The following is an 18,252-nucleotide window of genomic DNA, read 5'->3' as shown; positions in this document are numbered from 1 at the left end:
GGCTGACTGAAACAGTATGACATGTGCTTTACATATCAAAACAGCGAAGCCTTTCATTTGGAGAGGCTTCTTCCTCACAGAAAACATTAGTATTGACAGGTAAACCCCCGGAGATTACATACGGCGGTCTAATTAGTCTGTCCCTGCGATACAGTGCTTCACCATCCCAGCCAATGGGTGTAAGGAAGGAGGGTGATTCAGACAAAGCCAACGTTGGAGAGAGGAAGAAAGCACGGTGATGGATGTGTCGACCACCTAACTGTAGAGAGCAGTCGGACGGTTGCTTAATTCCTGACATGAAATATTACCTGCGGCCCTCGACTGAGCAGACCTGTGTGGATGGCAGGAGAGATAGCCTCCATCCCTCCACAAGAGGAAACAAACAAACAAACAAAAGCTCCGAGACCCTCGACCTGACAAAGTGAGTGCAGCTGATAAGTTAGCGCACATTTTCCCCTCTTCTGCTTCTCACTCAATCGTGTCTTGTTGCCTTTGGCCTCAGTTTCACCTTGTTACGTGTATGCTGTCCTATTAAAGGTAATGCTTGCCAAAGTCCCGTAGGCATTCTTTTTAATATTTGTCGCTCTGAAAAGAAAAAGGGGGAGTCGCGGAGTCGATGATAAATCTTACATTTGCCAGCAAAGGGCGTCTCTCTCTCTCTCTCTCTCTCTCTCTCTCTCTCTCTCTCTCTCTCTCTCTCTCTCTCTCTCTCCTGAACAAAATACAATTCAGTCAAAAACATTGCTGCGCGCATTAGGTAGCTGTGGGTTTAAGCCTTGTCCGCCATGATCAAACCAGGATTTATGAAGCATCATAACTCCCGACAACATCCAGCGGCTTATTAATTTTATATATTTCTGTCCATTCCCTGATATTCCAAGCCTTGACAGTCACTCAAGATAAGCCAAAAGCGTTCTGACAGGATGGAGTGTGTATGTATTTTTCACTGCTCTGCCGCTAACCTCCGTTTGAATAGCTTTAAGAAGAAACCTGTGGTGTCATTTGTCTGTGGTTTTTGTCTTCACTTACAACCTTCCCACATGTATGGGCCCCTTAAATCACACTTGTATTCTGCTGAGAACTGCCCAAATAGGGACAAGGAAGGAAGGCGAGCTGCTAAAAGTCTACATCTATTCATTTATTCATTTTATGATCCGTTTCATCCTCACAAGGGTCGCGGGGGGTGCTGGAGCCTATCCCAGCCATCTTTGGGCAGTAGGCGGGGGACACCCTGAACCAGATGCCAACCAATCGCAGGGCACACAGAGACGAACAACCAGCCGCGCTCACATTCACACCTCGGGACAATTTAGAGTGTTCAATCAACCTGCCATGCATGTTTTTGGAATGTGAGAGGAAACCGGAGTACTAGGAGAAAACCCACGCAGGCCCGGGGAGAAAAAGCAAACTCCACATAGGAAGGCTGGAGACGGGATCGAACCCACGACCTCTGCACTGTGAGGTCGACACGCTAAAAACTGGACCACCAGGCCGCCCAACATCTATACGTTATGAATATGTTTATTACAATTGACTAAGAAATATTTAGACACACTCATGCGAAACCTGAATACCATTAGTCAATGGTTCCTATTCCAATGATCACAGGAGTTCACATTAAAAAAGCCAATTAAAAAAACAAAAAACAGTGACATCTCTATCATCTTTGATTTTTCCACCGATTGGTTGGAAAACAAATATATTTCTAAGTACAAATGTATGAGCTGTGCTCTTTTGAATTCATCTTTGAAGTTGTCTCAAAAGTATTGCACTGATGACATTATAAATATAGGCGTTTCTGTTGATTCCTTCACAAACGCATTAAATAATTTACATGTCATTGGTCATCATTATATTTGTGAATTTTGGGGGAATACCTTTGACTAATTCAATTCAAGTTCAGCATTAACGTTTGCATATTCCAGCATTCTCCCACATTGTAAAATAAACGCATGGTCGGTTCATCAAAGACTAAATTATCCATCTGTGCGAATAGTTGTTCGCTTTAGTCTATACTTGAAGTTAGCTCACCTCTGACCCTACTGAGGCTAAAACAGTATAAAACATGCATGGCTGGATATAAAGCATGATCATTGTTACCATGATTAGATATGAACAATTACATTCTGGCTAAATTTGTCACAGCGCTAACTGTATTGTGATTGGAAATGATGGGTGTCCCAAATCTGAAGGCCACAAGCATGTGATGCTCTTCTGATTGTATACGCCTCGCATCTCCTACTCTTCCCGCTCCTCGCTCAGATGGCCTCTAAGTGTGGCGTCCAGACCGACCAAATAACCGGCCGGCAGTGGCTATCACACTCAGCGGTCTCTGACAAAGACCTTGGCCAGCCACGGTGACTGAAGCAAGCAGTGGCGAGGAAGCAAGCAGGATGTAATCTCTAGGAGCTGTTGATAAAGGGAAACGCACAGGGTTTGGGTCAAAGGGATTAAAATGGTGGAGGTGCCGGGTATAAGAAGGAGAGGGGCTGTGGAATCGTGGCGGGAGCAGCGGGCGAGCCACCCCATAACAGTGAGCAGTGCGGAGATTACAGGGGAAATGGTGCAAGGGGGGATTCCTGTGAAGAGATGGAAAGAAATAACTCTATATGGCGTCGGAACACAGCATTAGTGGCCGCCATTCAACAGTATGCAAGCTTAGCATGCTCAGGGCATCGGGTAGTCGTGTGTTGCTGGTTAGGTGACAGTTGGATCCTCAAGGTGGCAAGTACAAGGTAAACTGGACTTGTAATATATAGCAAGGGAAGTTCCTTTGATTGCCTAAGTCGTAGACTCACTGGAGAACTTTGTTCCCGCTCTCGCTCCCCGCGTGAGTGTGATTGTCTAAATATTGCCAATGCCATGAATAGAAATGACATTTTAAATTAAGAAGGCCAACCACGCTGGGTGAAATCAAGCGGGGGGGGGGGGATGTCGAAGGTTTTAACTGAGCCTTTCATGCCTGTGCAAACCTCACATGGTTTGGATAGAGTTCCATCAACAAAACATGTCATTCACCTCTCTGTGAAAATAGGGCAGATATGAGACTGGAACCTATCTCGGGGAGACCCAAATACTCTACCCACGGCTTCCATTTCACAGTCGGCAGTAAAACCAAGTTCAAAAGTCTTACATCATTTTTCTTTCAATCAGCCATCCAAAGGCTCCCATTCCAGTTACATTTTAAAATTGAATAGACTTGTGTTTCTCGCAGTCCAGCTCTCTTTTGGCATTCTGGCCACTGGAGCGATGAAAGATTGGTTACTATTCACTGCTCAGGGGAGCACAAATGACAAGAGTTAAAAGTTAAGAGAAAGACTGCATCAGTGCCCCACCATCTCTCTCTTTAACACACAAACTCACCCATTTTTAATATGCTTATATTTATACTTTATATTTAAGTACATACTTTTTGTTTCTACACACACACACACACACACACACACACACACACACACACACACACACACACACACACACACACACACTTTTTTTCTTTCACTTCTCTCTTGATGCTTCTTTTTGGTCTGTCCCATCCTCGCTCTCCCGCTTCCTCTCTTGCTTCCCTTGGGCTTCCAGGATGGATGGCCCTGTCTGACCGGGGCGACACTGATGTCTGCTCTTCCACACTTCTCTACCTACAGCACGCCTGTCTTCCTTCTCACTGCTATGTCCACTCACATTCTTTTTCATGGAAAAGAGGCACCCATCTCTGTCAAGCAATGACAACCACCAGAGTTCAGATCTACATGACAGATTGTTACTTCCACCGAGCAGGTTCTGTTTTACTGCTGCCTGTTTCATCAAGCGCGAGAAGGTTTGTACAAAAGTATAGAATCAAATTCAAAATAATATCGTGGGGTTTGGGGGGAATAATAAGGGCTAAGGCAGGGATTTATGATGCATGCTAAATGTGAGCAATTTGGTGCTGATCCAAATTAGCTTAATTTGGCCTTGGCGGATGTCTGCACTTTACTGATTGCGATTTCTATTTTATTTGTTTTTTTAATCAACAAGAATGTCAAAACCCAAACGAGATACAGACATTTCAATGTGGGAAATAGTATGGATCACATAGCAGACTGAGGCTGTAGTTTCCATGTTAATGCGGCATATTTACCTTATGTGTGTTTACTTTGACTTCGTCAGCATGTTCATCAGATACTGATCAAATTTAACCGTTCACCTGACAAATACATTTCTTGAACTTAGAGCAAAGCGATGCAACCGCTTGCAGACTAACTATAAATTTGGCAGAGGTAACACTTTTTCAGCAAGATTATCCTCCAGTAAAGCAAGGCAATTTATGCACACTAATAACAAAAGAAGTGTATTGTACAGTTAGAGGTGGCATTCATTTTTCACCATGACTTTTTGTGGAATACGCTGATTCCATATCCACAACACAAATGAGAAGAATATGAGAAGTGAAAACGAAGAATAAACCGTACCTGAGACAAACCTACTGTGTGTAGGACGATTGCATCACCAATATAATCCAGTGATGACACTATTTATCTACCTATGTTAAGTAAGAATCTTAAAAAGTTATTTGAACGTTAGACACTGTAGATGTCAAACATAGTTGAGGCCTCTTTTCACGGTATCCACTGCTTTAACAGGGGTCCAATTGCTAAGATCCTTTGACCAGATCAGGCGATAAACTGAGTCTCAGATAAGGTACTAATGTTAGAGGTGGCAGAGAGAATAAAAACGGTGATATCACACTGATACGCTTCTTTAAAGACTGTTTTTCATGCAGGTGGCTGTACAATCAATAAAATGGATTAACTGAAGAGCTATGTATAAAGGTTATCAACAAGTTCTCCCGCATGAACACACTGGCGACCTCACAAAGTGCGTTGAGCTATTTCTCTGAGGAAAATCTGATTTGCCCAAACTGAGGATTCATTTTCAGAGATATATAGCTATGTTATCAAACAAAAAAATGGAAGCTGTATGTGACCCTGAGCTGGCTTGAATGGAATTGTTGCAACTCTATTCTCTTAACTGTCTCTCTCATGTTAACAGTGCTGCGTATGCTCTTCCTTCTCAGCCCGCCCCCACCTCATATGACTGATTATCCCCTGCTTGCTTGACTACATTCTATCCAAACCAACCCCCACTTTAGACTTAAACCATGTGCTTTGCCATCAGCATGACTTGACCATCGAAACGCATTCACTCTGAGTCTTCTATCGCTTTAGGTATTTTTTGAACATATAAACACAAGCATACACACTGTCATACTGCGCCCCACCCCTTAAAAAAAAAACTAAAAAAAAACTAAAACGCAGTTTGAATGTACGTGCTTTGTCTCTCATTAAAAAAGCTTTGACACATATTCACAGCATACCCTACTCTGGCTTCAGTGTGTGCGTGCGTGTGTGCATGCGCGTGTGTGTGCATGTGGTCTGACCAATGGCATCCAACAGCAGGGCTTTATCCTAAAGCTCAATGACAATGCTTTTCACACCTACTTACCACAGCAGAGATGGGGGCGGCGAGCTGGATCATAACCAGGCCTGAAAAGCAGGCTAAGGGCTTTTCGAAGATATACACTGAAGGAACTCTTTAATTACTGACTCGAGATCCCACAGTAGATTAAAAAGCGAGCCGGGGCTCATTTTCATATCTGCAGGATTTTTCAATGAATATAAAAATGGTCATTGATTATGCCGTTAAGAGGAGGAAATATAAAGCACATATCATCACATTAACTTGCGGTGATTAATGTAATAAAGTGTGATCTTTTACACCCCATCTGTAACGAACAGATTCAATACCGGAGAGACATGCTCCAAATATTAAGAAGCAGCTCCTCAAAATCCAGTTAACCACTTCACCGTTCAAAGACAGAGGAAGTAATAAGAAAGTAACACAGTAAATCGCTAACGCAGACAGTGAGAGCAGTGCGAACATGGTGGGATGGGCAGCAAAACAATGACTAGTATATCCTTTTAACCTTTGTTTGTGTGTGTGTGTGTGCGTGTGTGTGTGTGTGTGTGTCTCTTTGCTGCTTTCCCTCTCGGGCACACAATGAGTCTTCGTGAATGATCAATAGCAAAGCATTTCACATCATTGATTATACCATTATGGACACGTTAAATGTGTGACACTCTCTCATGTGGGCACATTAACCACCGCAGTCAGGGAGAGGAAGGAGGAAGCTGCTGCTTTAACCGCTGTTTTTGTTCCTAGCATTTTTACTTTAAATATGGTGCTTAAAGCCAGTTCACTGCGGTCCAGGTGCTTCACTCAGATGATTATAATGCCACGAGGGTGCAATACATCACTCTTATTAGCCACACTGGAGCACAAAGGTATCATAATTAATGGCCGCAGCAGGATTGAACGCTGCCCTGACATGGAAAAGTGGGCCTACTTAAGCTCTACAAGGCATTTAAATATGCAGAGTGAATGGCACAACCCAAACCCTCCTGCTCGAAGGACAGCCCACGCTCATTAGCCTGACACCCTCAATGGCACCGATACAAGGGCGACGGGGCTATTCTCCTGCACACGCACGCACACACACACACACACACACACACACACACACACACACACACACACACACACACACACACACATTGATCAGAAGCGCATCCTCAAAAAATGCAAGAGCACACACACAAAAAAAATAATATATTGCGTTACTATTTGTAAAAAAACAATTTAGTACTCATCAGCGCCCATCACTCCCTTTACATGCTCTCCCTCTATTGTTGTTTTTGTCTGGGGGTTTAGCCTGCGGCGAACGCAGATGGACATTTATGTGTCAGCAGCCATTATGCGAATTTTCGGTAATGGCGTCGAGTGTGTGTGTGTGTTTGTGGCGAACGTGGGTGCAGTGGCAGAGCATGTCGTCTGGTGCCTGCGCTATAGAGTCTAGCAGGGAAACAGCCTGCCTAGCGGGAGAACAATGCGCATAAAAGGCTGCTGGGGGAAGCGTCTGGAGCTTTCGGCTTTCACGTGGCTCTGAATGGAGCAGCGACAAAGTGGGACTGTGTGCCTATGGACATGTAATATAGACCTAGGATGAAAAAAAAAAAACAAAAAAAAAAAAAACAAAACCCCCAAAACGTGTTGGACTGGATTAATGAGGTGAGACAGTCACTATTTAAATGCTATATTAAAGCCCACTGTGATTGCTATTTCATCTAGATTTTGCTACGCTCTACCTTCCGTCCACTCCTTCTCCTCTGCCCCTTTTGCCTTTGTAAAGCTTGTTTTATACCTTCTCTATTACAAATGCGTAAGCTTCAGCTTCAGAACCAACCACTCCTTTCCACCCAGCTCTGGATCGAGCCTGACCGCACCGAGTTATCGCATGGCTCAGTGCAATCAATTATTGTTCCAGCGGAATCATTAATAATTTCCTAATGAAAACAATTCTGTTGATCTCTCTTGTCTTTTAATTAAACTGAATTAGTCGGCTGCTCTAAGCTGTGGTGGGGACTCCTTTAGGGTACAGTTTTGTTTTAATACACCGATCATGAAATTTGTTTTTGTGTCAATTGTTTAATTCTTATTCAGTTACACCATTTTGTTGTGTTCCAAGATAACGGATCATAAACCCTTGCATGCCCCAATTGCCGCAGTTTTTTTAAAAGAAGAGGGTTGAATGTTCGACTCTCACCAGCAGCATGCAACAAAACGTTTTCGATTTTATTCAAATGAAAATAAAGCAATGCAAATGGCTTCATACCAAACATTCAAGCGGGCATTTATAGTATAGAAACAAAAGGGAAGTGCTGCATGTGTCCACACAGGCCACGTTAGTTCATCTTTTGCCTCAGAGGGCTTCAGTCGGCCAGTGGTGGTAATAAAATGCGGCATAAAAAGGATCTGATTGTGAGGACTTAGTGACTATGAAATAATACAAAGACTCAGTGAGTTAGCTAATTATTCTCTGTTCGGGCTTATGTAAAACATCCCAGTTACATTGGTAAATTTTTGTATGAACAATGGGCTAAGTTGCGCCGGAGAGTTGCGCGACATGGTGGATGTGAATGTGGTCTGATTTAAGAGGCTTACAGTTGAAAAGTTTAGATGACCTCTGAATAATGGCACATAATACGGTCACGTTGCGTGTGTAGAGTTTTAGTGGGCGTCGATATCAGGTAACAATGGGGCAAGCACAAAGACGGACTATGCAGGCAATGAAGAAAACTCCTACCAATGTGGAATCGACAAAAAAAAAAAAAAAATGATGTCTTTTTTTTCTAAATATTAACGGAGCCTCATGTCAGCGGGTACTGAACCTGGAGGAAGTTTTAAGGGGGCAAATGAAATAATTAGATGTTTAGTTCATTGGGAAACTGCCTACAGTTAAGCACAATTGTCTGTGTACTACAATGGCTGTGTGAACTTGGGTGACCGAAGGTCAGCGGTTCGCAACTTTGGACTACGGTGCGGAATTTGGACTCAGACATTCCAGCGGCTTAAAAGAACTGCTGATGTTTCCACGCAAGGCCCCACAGCCCCGCAACGATGACACGCTAGCTTGTGTGTGTTTGTTGTTGTATACAGTACTGTAAATATTAAATATGAAAATTCCACATATCATAGATAAATATGAACGTGACTCTTGGAGTTGTTTGAGTACAGTTGCTATGTGATCAGGATCTAAAATGTATCTTGGGATGTTAGGCTAAAGAATAACACCAATCGTGGCTACGGTTTAAAAATCTTCCAATCATGGTGCCTATACACTGTGCCTTTGTTCAACGTCTCCATGTTTTTTTTCAGTGACTTTATCAATCTGTTGTGCATCTGCAGAGAAAATTTTTTCTCTCCAGGTCCCTGTCTGTCATCCTCGCTCGCTCCTGGTGCTCCACTCTTAGTGTAACACATAATTACTCCGCAGACTTTCTGCCTGTTTCTAGAACTTCTGTGCTTCAAAGAAATTGTCAGAGTGTGGAGAGGAGCATTGTGGGAGTTCCAGGTGGATTTCTTGATAATGAGAGCACAGTGGTAGAGTTGAGCGTTTTAGTAATGGCTGGCTGCTAAGGCTCTTCATGGGAGTTTAATGTAAAACAAACAGGGCCACAGTGGCGGCCTGAGAAAAGCAGATATTGCATTTGCCATAATGCCACTTCAGGGCTATTGCAGGCTTTTTTTTTTTTAAACAAATGAAAATTAGTTGCAAATAATTTATATTCATGAATTTGAGACATTTCAATGCCTCGAGCCTTGAAGGTTTTGCCTTCCACATTCATTTTAAGTGATGAAACTTTCCTATCCTCACCCCCCAAAAAAAATCAAATAGGCTGCAACAAAGCAGAAAATGGGCCATACATCACATATATTTGCATTTACTTCAATAATATTTTCTACACTGCATTAGTGTGGCCTCAGTACTAATGCTCTACTTGATCATTCTTGATTTATAAACGGCATGTGAAGCACAGAATTCCTACTCAAGAGTCCTGCAATAATATTTACTCTAATGTCTGCATGGGACCAAGGGCAGGACAGCACATGAAAATTTTTAACTCAATTTGCATACTACCTGGTATTTTGAACCACAATTAATCTGATATTCATTTTAAATATATGTGACAGACAAAACTGCAAATGTTTCCCACTTCGAGTTCATTTGCGTACAATTCAAAACACTACTTGTGTAGTCTTTAAAAAAAAAAAAAAAAGGGACCCAAGTAAAAATACGCACAAAATACTTGAGACCACAATGTGATTTTAATTCTTTAAAATTGTAATAAATAATTTAATAAATAATACGCAGCTAAAACTTACTGGTTACAATGTTACACCCTAAAGCTCACTTGTAACGGTGTCGGTCACCAGGAATGCCCCACAGGGCACCTCACTAAAGAATCCTCCTGCTTGTTCCACTCTCCACTGCAGACATTATCATCCATAAAACACTGCTACAGCACAACTCACCATATTCTCTTTGCTGATTCGCGGACACTCTGACTGCCACTCCACAATATTTCGCTCACTTGTGGAAGTATTGGGGCCAGATGACGAGCAGTCATATAAAGTGTAAAGCAGAAATCACAGGGTAGACTAGTACACTGTAACCACTCAAACCAATCAACAGTCAGACACTCCCCCATAGATTCATACTGGCAGACATCCAAAGCGAACGGCTACTATCTTCGCAAGCAGCTATAAAGAGAGCCGAGACCACTGAAACGTGAGCCAAAACATATTCTGCAAGCATACTGTGCAGTGAGATATTCCCTGTTTTCCATAAGTAACACATCTCAAGGAGCAATGAAGCAGCCGACAGAGGGGAAGCCGCACAGGGTAAAGATATAAACAATCTGGGCCCCAGTTTTTCAAGGTGGGAGGAAAGTTGCAGTTGGACTCTGAAGAGAGGAAAGGAAGAGCCTTTAATCAACCCACACTACAGAGGTGACACTTTAACATTCCATTTTCCAAATTATCGCCGAAAGACCACAATTCAATATTCATTTCAGTGTTTTGCTTTTTTTTTTTCTATTTCAGTCTCCCCTCTAGAGGCTGCGCACACACACGTGTACACACACAGAGACTGCATCTGAGATGTAGTGCATATTCAACTTCTGTGACTAGATTTAAATTAATTCGTTGTATCCTGTTATCATATATCAGCGTTTAATGATTCGCTTGGAGGATTTCCCCAAGAATGAACTTCATACAGTACAATACAGAACAACTGTCACACGGGGATGCGTGGGGACGTCATTGTGTTTAATGAATAAGGTCGAAATGAAAGTGACAAACAAAGCAACTCTGAGTGACACAGCTGAGTGACTGTTAGTGAGTTTGCATGTGGCACAGCAAATTGTCTTACTCCAAAAAAAAAAAAAGTGGGAAATCTTGTTATTGCAGCCTCATTTTTGTTTCATACACTAAGTCTCCCAGCAAAAAGATTAGAAGATTTTAAAGAAGTACGTAATCTTCTTTAATAGCTTATCAAAACTTTAATGATCTGGTGATAAAGAGCACAAAGTTAAGTAGCCGGTTAAGAGGATAACTCCCCAGTGCAGTCTAGTGATTAGTAGATGAGAATTGGGAGACTGAAAAGCCGGGTTGCAAATCCCACTCCTGCCATTTATTCACTTTGAGGAAGAAGACTCTCCATTTCAGCTTTGGGGGTATTGTCACGGGGTAATCATTTTTGAAGAGTGAGAAGTGGAGTTTCTTCGCTTCACCCCGTGCGATCCTGAACACATATGGTTTGTTGATGTATTCATTTTGCTTCTCTCACTTAACACCCATCAAGACCCAATTATGACTGCAGAAATCTCACATTTTTATTAGCCTCTAATAAAAGTGTCAGTGATCTTCACACTTGTAAGCATCTTGCGTACAATGTCCAACACGTTTTAGGACTCTAGTTTTGTAGATGCCGCATGCAGAAATGCTGTCATATCCTGATTTTTGTGGAGGGGAAAGCCTCGCCGCGCCCGTTTGGGAATTTGGCGCCATGCTGGATGTTCCATCGTAGTGAGGGCATGTCCTTTGACAATACATCTGACATTTTGGTTGCTGAAAGTTGGTATGAACGGGCACGCAGCTCTGGGGGGCGGCACACAACCGGGTGGGGATGGGAGGCTGGTCACCTGTAGCTCATTCCGTATTCAATGAGGGTAAGCGCTTACATTGTCTGTTGCCACACTGACAAAGAGCAGTGACAACGTTTTGGTCAAGCATGGATTGCTGCTTCTGTTTCCGCACACAGATCTCTCCATGTATGAGATGTGAGTGTGCCGTCTTTTAAAGGGACTGAGAGGAGCTGCTTTAGTTGGCGGCAAATGGAGTTGCCTGCTTTCACATCCCCGATGGTGCAAACTGCCCTTTTTTATAGGGGCGCGTCGAGGAAAATACCAACACCCTGTCTAGCCTGCCTCTGTGCAGATTTACACAGCTCATCGCGCCCCTGGCGTTAGGCCTTCAAGTGTCTCACTGACAATGAATTCAAATATGTTGATCAGATCCTTTAATTAATTATTCATATTGATTATTTGTTACCGATCCGCCACCCTTCTGAAAAGATTCACGGAAATCAAATTTTTTTTTTCTATACAACTCTAGCAGTCCATCCATCCATTTTCTAATCTGCTTATCCCCACAAGGGCGTGCTGGAGCCTATCCCAACCGTCTTCGCCAGTAGGCGGGGTACAACCTGAACTGGTTGCCGGCCAATCGGGCACACACATAACAACCATTAACACTCACAGTCACACTTAATAATAATAACTTAGGGACAATTTAGAGTGTCCAATCAACCTACCGCGCTTTTCGGAATGTGGGAGGAAACCACAGTACTTGGAGAAAACCCAGCACATGACGACCTCAGACATTTAGACAACTCTGTAAAAGTCTCACTGCATTATTGTATTTACCTGTACAGAGTGGAAGAAAAGGAACAAATGAAGCAGTGGCAACCCCACCTCACTTCTGTTCTTTATCTCCTCTAAGACAATATAAAAGAGGCGGGGTATTCATTACAGCAGTGACATCTAGAAACAATTAGCTTTCTGTGTCAAGTGATGTTTCTCAGTTCTTGATCAGGGTTTTGATGATATAACTTACTTGCTAGATGAGGAAAACAGATAGCAACTGAGTGTGTGCACGTAATGCTGTGCGCTCATTCTCACGGCCCTGCTCCTCTGAACATTTGAGCGCGTGTGTGGCTCAGAGAAGCGAGGAGCGCACGAGAGAGAGAGTACAAGACCAGTAGACAGGCAGGTGGGAGTTGAGTGGATGGAGGAGCGTCTGTGTTTTAGCGGCGATGCTATGCTGTGCTGTGTTGCAGTGTGGAGAGATAACACCATTCAAGTGTTGCTTGCTTACCTTTGCTGTACACCACACAGTTGTTTTTGTTGTCCTCTGCTCCCTGCCAAGTCACATCCAGCAGCCACTTGGGGCCGGCGCTCAGCACCACCGGGACCGTGCTCTTCGTCTTCTGGAAGGGGGCAGATAACAAACATTAATCATTTGCCTATTTTGGTGATTAGAGAAACACTAATAACCAACGATTTACGCATCCTCTGCTCTGAATGGTCGGTCGTATCCAGATAATTTGACAGCCCATCGAATCCTTTTCTAAACATGAAAGGGATGGGTAGGGTACAGTATATATTGGTGATGGCCCCCCTGACAAAAGGCTGTATTTGTGGTTGGAAAGGAGGGGAAAAATTAGGCAAAAGACGAGAGTGCGTTGACTCAAAAAGAAGTAATTGAAAATCAAGGACCTCAAAGAGATTTACACGAGACTCTCTGGTTCCTCTGAAATGAAGAAAGTATGAGGAAAAGGGGTGATGACTTTCAGAAAGAAGGAAGGGAGTGTTCTGTGGTGAACTTTGGGCACATTGTACCACGCTATCAGCAGGATCTCACTATTTCCTGAAACAAGCAGGGAAGAATTTAAAGAATCAGTATCTATTTCAAAGGGCGATTGAGGTCAGAGCTTTTATAATATGCTGAAAAATTATACTGAATGTGTAAAGTCATTTTTCTTCTTGGTCAGAGGTCAAACATGTTTTTTTTGGGGGGGGGTAGTGGAAAAAGAAAAGAGACAGATAGAGTACAACATCCTTTTAATAGGCTTGCGTGTGAGAGTGCCACAGTCTGTGCTTGCCGCATTTACTCGCCTATCATATGCTTCTTTTTCTCCGATGCTCGCTTTCGTTTAGTGCTTTGTGGAATGCTGTTGTTGAGTGTGCACCTGAGCACACAAGTCTATTACTTCAAGGAAAACTGTCAGAACGTCAATGCCATTACTTTTCGACCCTGAGGCCCTTCTTTTATTTGCGTGTTACAAAACTAGTAATGGCTTGCGAAAATGGGTTGGCGTGCCATCCCAATGCTGTCCATCTGCATAATGCATTGGAAAATAAACTCGTCTTTTCGCACGCCTTTTACTTATTTCTGAGCTTGGCAACAACCTTCAAGGATGAATGCAAATGTCACTTGAGCATGTTAAAGGTCTGAATTGGCAAAGATATGCACATAAGATGAGTGCTGTGCTGGGGCAGTGTGTCTGCATGCCCTCCTTTTCCTCTCCCTCCTCAGCCCCCCCACCCATTTCTCTTTTCATGAACTCTATCTAGTCACAGGCTAGAGGACAAACAGACTTTTTTTTTTTTTTTTTAGAGGAAAGGGCGAAAAAATCTCACGGAGACAACAAAAATCTGTTTGCGATTTTGTATGGAATTGTAAAACAAATATGGGCTCCAAATGAGGATGTTCTATTTATATATAATTCCCCTAGAGTATATTCCTCTGCAGAAACTGCACCGCCAAAGCGATAAAAAAAAACAGACAGTAAATTGCATGGTTGATACTCTTATTTCTTCTCTTGGCATCATCTTATCCCGCCTTGGCAGCAGATGAGAGAAAGACGACCTCTGTAATTTAAGTCATCCTGGATTTCACATTTTAAATTAGCCTCACAATAAAGTCCTCTATCTGGCTAACCTGAAAATCTCACACCCCTGTCAAAGAAGCAGAGCAGACCGGCCGATTGTTGCTAGGACGACTATCTGAAATGGGAATCAGATTAACCCTTTCTTAGATCTCCAGACTGGAGCCATCTCTTATTCAGCAGCGAGAGGCCTTTCTGCCATCCCCCAGAGCCTTTGGGAATTTATGATATTCCAGCTGCTCCCGACGTAGCCCACATAGACTGAAAACCACCCTAACTTGACTTCTAAGTGTTAGACATTGTTCTCACAACTCTTTCTATTTGTTGCTTTAATTTTGTCAGAGTGGTAATTACAAATTACTGACTGAACCGTCAATTCCAGTCTACTTGGCTTCACCCTTGTAGCAAACAAGTGATGACAGTTTCTTACTGCAGATTTACATAACTCATCCACAGTGACAAAATTGTGCCTTGGAAGCATGCATGTAACAGCCGCCACAAAGACAAAGAGATGCACAAGAGCAAGTGCGGGCAACATATTTAGGATTAAGATAGTGTGGCGTCACTGCAGGGAGGAGTGTTTGCAAATGCAAATGAAAACATTTGTACAACCGGATCAGTTGGCCTTAGTGGCTACTATGCAGAGAAATGCAGATTGACAGGCAGAAAATTACAATTTCCCTGAAGCCAGGGAGAAAATGATGAACTGGTTTTATGGAAACAAACTCGCCCTCCATCCAGCATACATGTGTGCTAGACTAAATGTATACACTAATGTTAACTAAACATGACGTGGGGGTTGATATCATTTCTAATTACAAGCCAATAAAAACACACTTGATAGATGATAGAACCTGCTCAGCTCCTGACACACACGCGCAAACAAATTGTGTGTTACTGTATATCCGCCCTCTGCCTTCACCTCAGTGGTTTCAATACTCTCTTGCTTTTTTTCTTGGGCTCTGTTACCTTTCCTCGTGTAAGAGATACACCGACCCAAACAGTGTAGTCAGCGAGGAAGTGATTACAAACTGATGCTCCAAATTCGCCATAAAATGAAAATCAATATTTCCACAAGTTGCTGCAACATAAAAGATAACCTTCATTGATTTTTGGAGACTTAGGCGTCTGTGATAAAATCTAATATAAATTTTCAGCCACACGGATTTGGATCAGAGCAGAGCAGGGGTTGAACGATAAGTTCCGTGCACATCTCTCAGAGTTGGATTTTTTTTCTCCCTCCCCCTTCCGTCTTCCAAGGCAGGGCTGCACTATTTATAATTGGCCCTGTGTGAGCAAAAGCTTCTATCAGGAATCTGTTCTAATTTTTATTACGGAGAAGCTAAAGCCTGTTCCAGATAATTTGGAAATTTCAGGGGAATTGTGATAGAGCTGATGGCACAGCCGGACTGACTCCAGAAAGGAGCTAACCTGTAATAGCCTCTGTGGCTGCGCTGATTAAATGTTGCCATAGATGAAAGACCTGCCATCGCCGCAATAAATTAACCAATCACACAAATCCCAAGTCGCTACTAATCCCTCCTTGATACCATGATCCTCTGATCAGCTGAAGGAGGTAAAGAAGAAAGTGTCTTGTGACACTCAGCCTGCCTCTAACTCCCAGCTTCCCAGTGTAAACAACAAGCTAATGATATCACCGCTGACCATTTCACCACCAGTGGCTGCTCTTAACCCGCTCCGTGGTCAGGGCAGGTGAAATCGATACGAACCTTGGTGGGAATGATTATTTTCCTCAGGCCTTTTTTTTTTTTTGCTCCTCCCACCAAGGTCACGGACTTGCACTGGATTCGTCTTCTGATCCCAGGGCTACAGGATTTAGACAACTGAGAGATCTAAACCGCTCTGTCTGAATATCTCATGACATTCGTTGACTTTAAAGAGAACATATTACGGAAGATGTACTTTTGAATTTTTTGTACGCAAACAATTGGGTCTCTGGGGTGCTGGCCCACCCATCAAGTGTGAAATTAAATTTGCCCCCTCACAAAAAGGTGTCGATGAGTGAAATTCCACACACTGTGACATAACAGTGCCGCTAATTTACACTAAAGAACATACCCACAACGAGTTTCTCCGTCCATGATTTGGCTGCTGGGTAAGCATAAATGTACCACTTACAAGTCAGGGTGGGACAACAATGGCCAAATCAATACATCAAAGCGGAAAAGTGAGCAACCCCGTATTTATGTGATATTTGTGTTGAGTGATGTGTTTGCTGTCGGCGCCACATGCACGGATCCAAAGGCTTATTATATATTGTAGTTGTATAGTTGTATATTTAGCTGTTGACTTGTTGGGCTTCGCAATTCACAAATTTCAGACTGTGGGCTCAATATGCAGCCACACCTAACGACACACTTTGTTGTCACAGTGACAGAATTCGAAAAATCAGTGAGAAAAGCCAAGCAAGTCTGGACATTGTTGCATCCCTTTTAAAGTCACGACTTTATCACCAGGGCACCGACTATCCCCTGTCAGTTAGCTGGCTTTTTACATTAAACATTACATGAAATATCTTTTCTTTGCAGTGTATTCAATTAAATGTAGCTTGAACATGATTTTAAAAATCATTGTATTCTATTTGTATTTATGTTCAACACAACGTCCCAACTTCATTGAAATTGGGTTTGTATATCGTAGTGTATTCATTTTTAACTGTGCTCTGACAATGATAAATAGAACATCATTTGAAGTGGATTATTTGCATTTCCATTCATTTCAATAAACTTGATCACCTCTGTTTACTAACATTTTGGGTTACAAACAGGGTCACGGAACAAAACAGCCACTCTCAAGTCTTTTGGAATATGAAGTCAAACTGAAATATTATCCGAACAACACTGTGGATCAGCACAGCTGACTTTCTCATTTCACAAATGCCTTCTAGATTACATTAACAGCACAAATAAGAGAAACAAGCTAATGTAGTGCTGGCAGGTTTATTTGTTTCCAACAGTGAGGAGTGAGGATAAAGGATTTGTAGCTGTTTTACCAGTCAGTTTACAGCAGACAGCACACTCACACCTTGATAACGTCCATTGCAATTAGTTGTTCACCGCGATGAAACAAATTGCATGTGGTCAACTGGAAATTTCATTAAGAGAGATTTTCCTCTAGCCCTCGTTATCGCCACGCGTTTTAATATTTTCTTAGCTTCAAGGATGGATGGGTTGCAAGGGCCTTTTTTTTTTTTTTCAAATACAGTAATTGGCCAAAGCTAACCTTGCAGCCCGTATCTCACTGCTATTCGTGTTCCCAAAAATGGTGTATATGTATATGCGTAGTTAAGTGAGACATAGTTTTCATTTTTCCTTGCTCCCAGAAACAAGGTTGTATGCCAACATGGGACACAAAATGGGTAATGCCTCATATGAATGGCCATGGTTACATCTGGCTGAGATGAAAAGATACCTACGTAATGCTTCAATTCCTTTTACAGCCCCTCTCCAAGGCTACAGCATCTGCGGCTGGGAGACTAAATAACGGAAATACGCAGGAATTGCACACTAATTCCCTTTAGAGATAGATCTTGGCTGGTGCCCTGTCATAAATCAGAGAATTTCGATATGAAATGAGGCAAGCTGCTCTAATCATTTCTGCATTTCAAATTGGATCACTGGCTCAATCGCTTGGCTTTTAAACTGCTTGCCTAAGAGCAAATGTGAGGTGGGAGATAATTCAGCTGAAATCTCTGCCTGCTCTGCGCGGCAGTTAGTTTACTGCTTGAGTGCAAGAGAATGCTACCCCCCACCCTTCCCTGTGCCCATCGTTCTCTTTTCAACTTTCTTAAATTGACTTTTCATTTTAAAATCGATTAAATTGAGAGAGTCACTGCTGTTGCC

General features: G+C 42.6%; 1 protein-coding gene across 3 annotated transcripts in view; it reads right to left on the bottom strand.

Moving 5' to 3' along the window:
• Positions 1-18,252, bottom strand: part of zfpm2a (zinc finger protein, FOG family member 2a) — a 114,780-nt gene that overhangs the window by 29,287 nt on the left and 67,241 nt on the right. For 2 of the 3 annotated variants that reach the window (XM_019856212.1, XM_019856214.1), the window contains one exon: positions 12,817-12,928. In XM_019856212.1, the coding sequence (XP_019711771.1) occupies positions 12,817-12,928 (112 nt within the window). The remainder of the gene's footprint in view (positions 1-12,816; positions 12,929-18,252) is intronic. The other variant, XM_019856213.1, reaches the window with a different exon arrangement.

This window comes from Hippocampus comes, unplaced genomic scaffold (assembly GCF_001891065.2).
Source record: "Hippocampus comes isolate QL1 unplaced genomic scaffold, H_comes_QL1_v1.1 scaffold327, whole genome shotgun sequence".
NCBI lineage: Eukaryota > Metazoa > Chordata > Actinopteri > Syngnathiformes > Syngnathidae > Hippocampus > Hippocampus comes.
The sequence above is the reverse complement of the archived record's forward strand: the minus strand, read 5'-3'. Positions and strand labels throughout refer to the sequence as shown.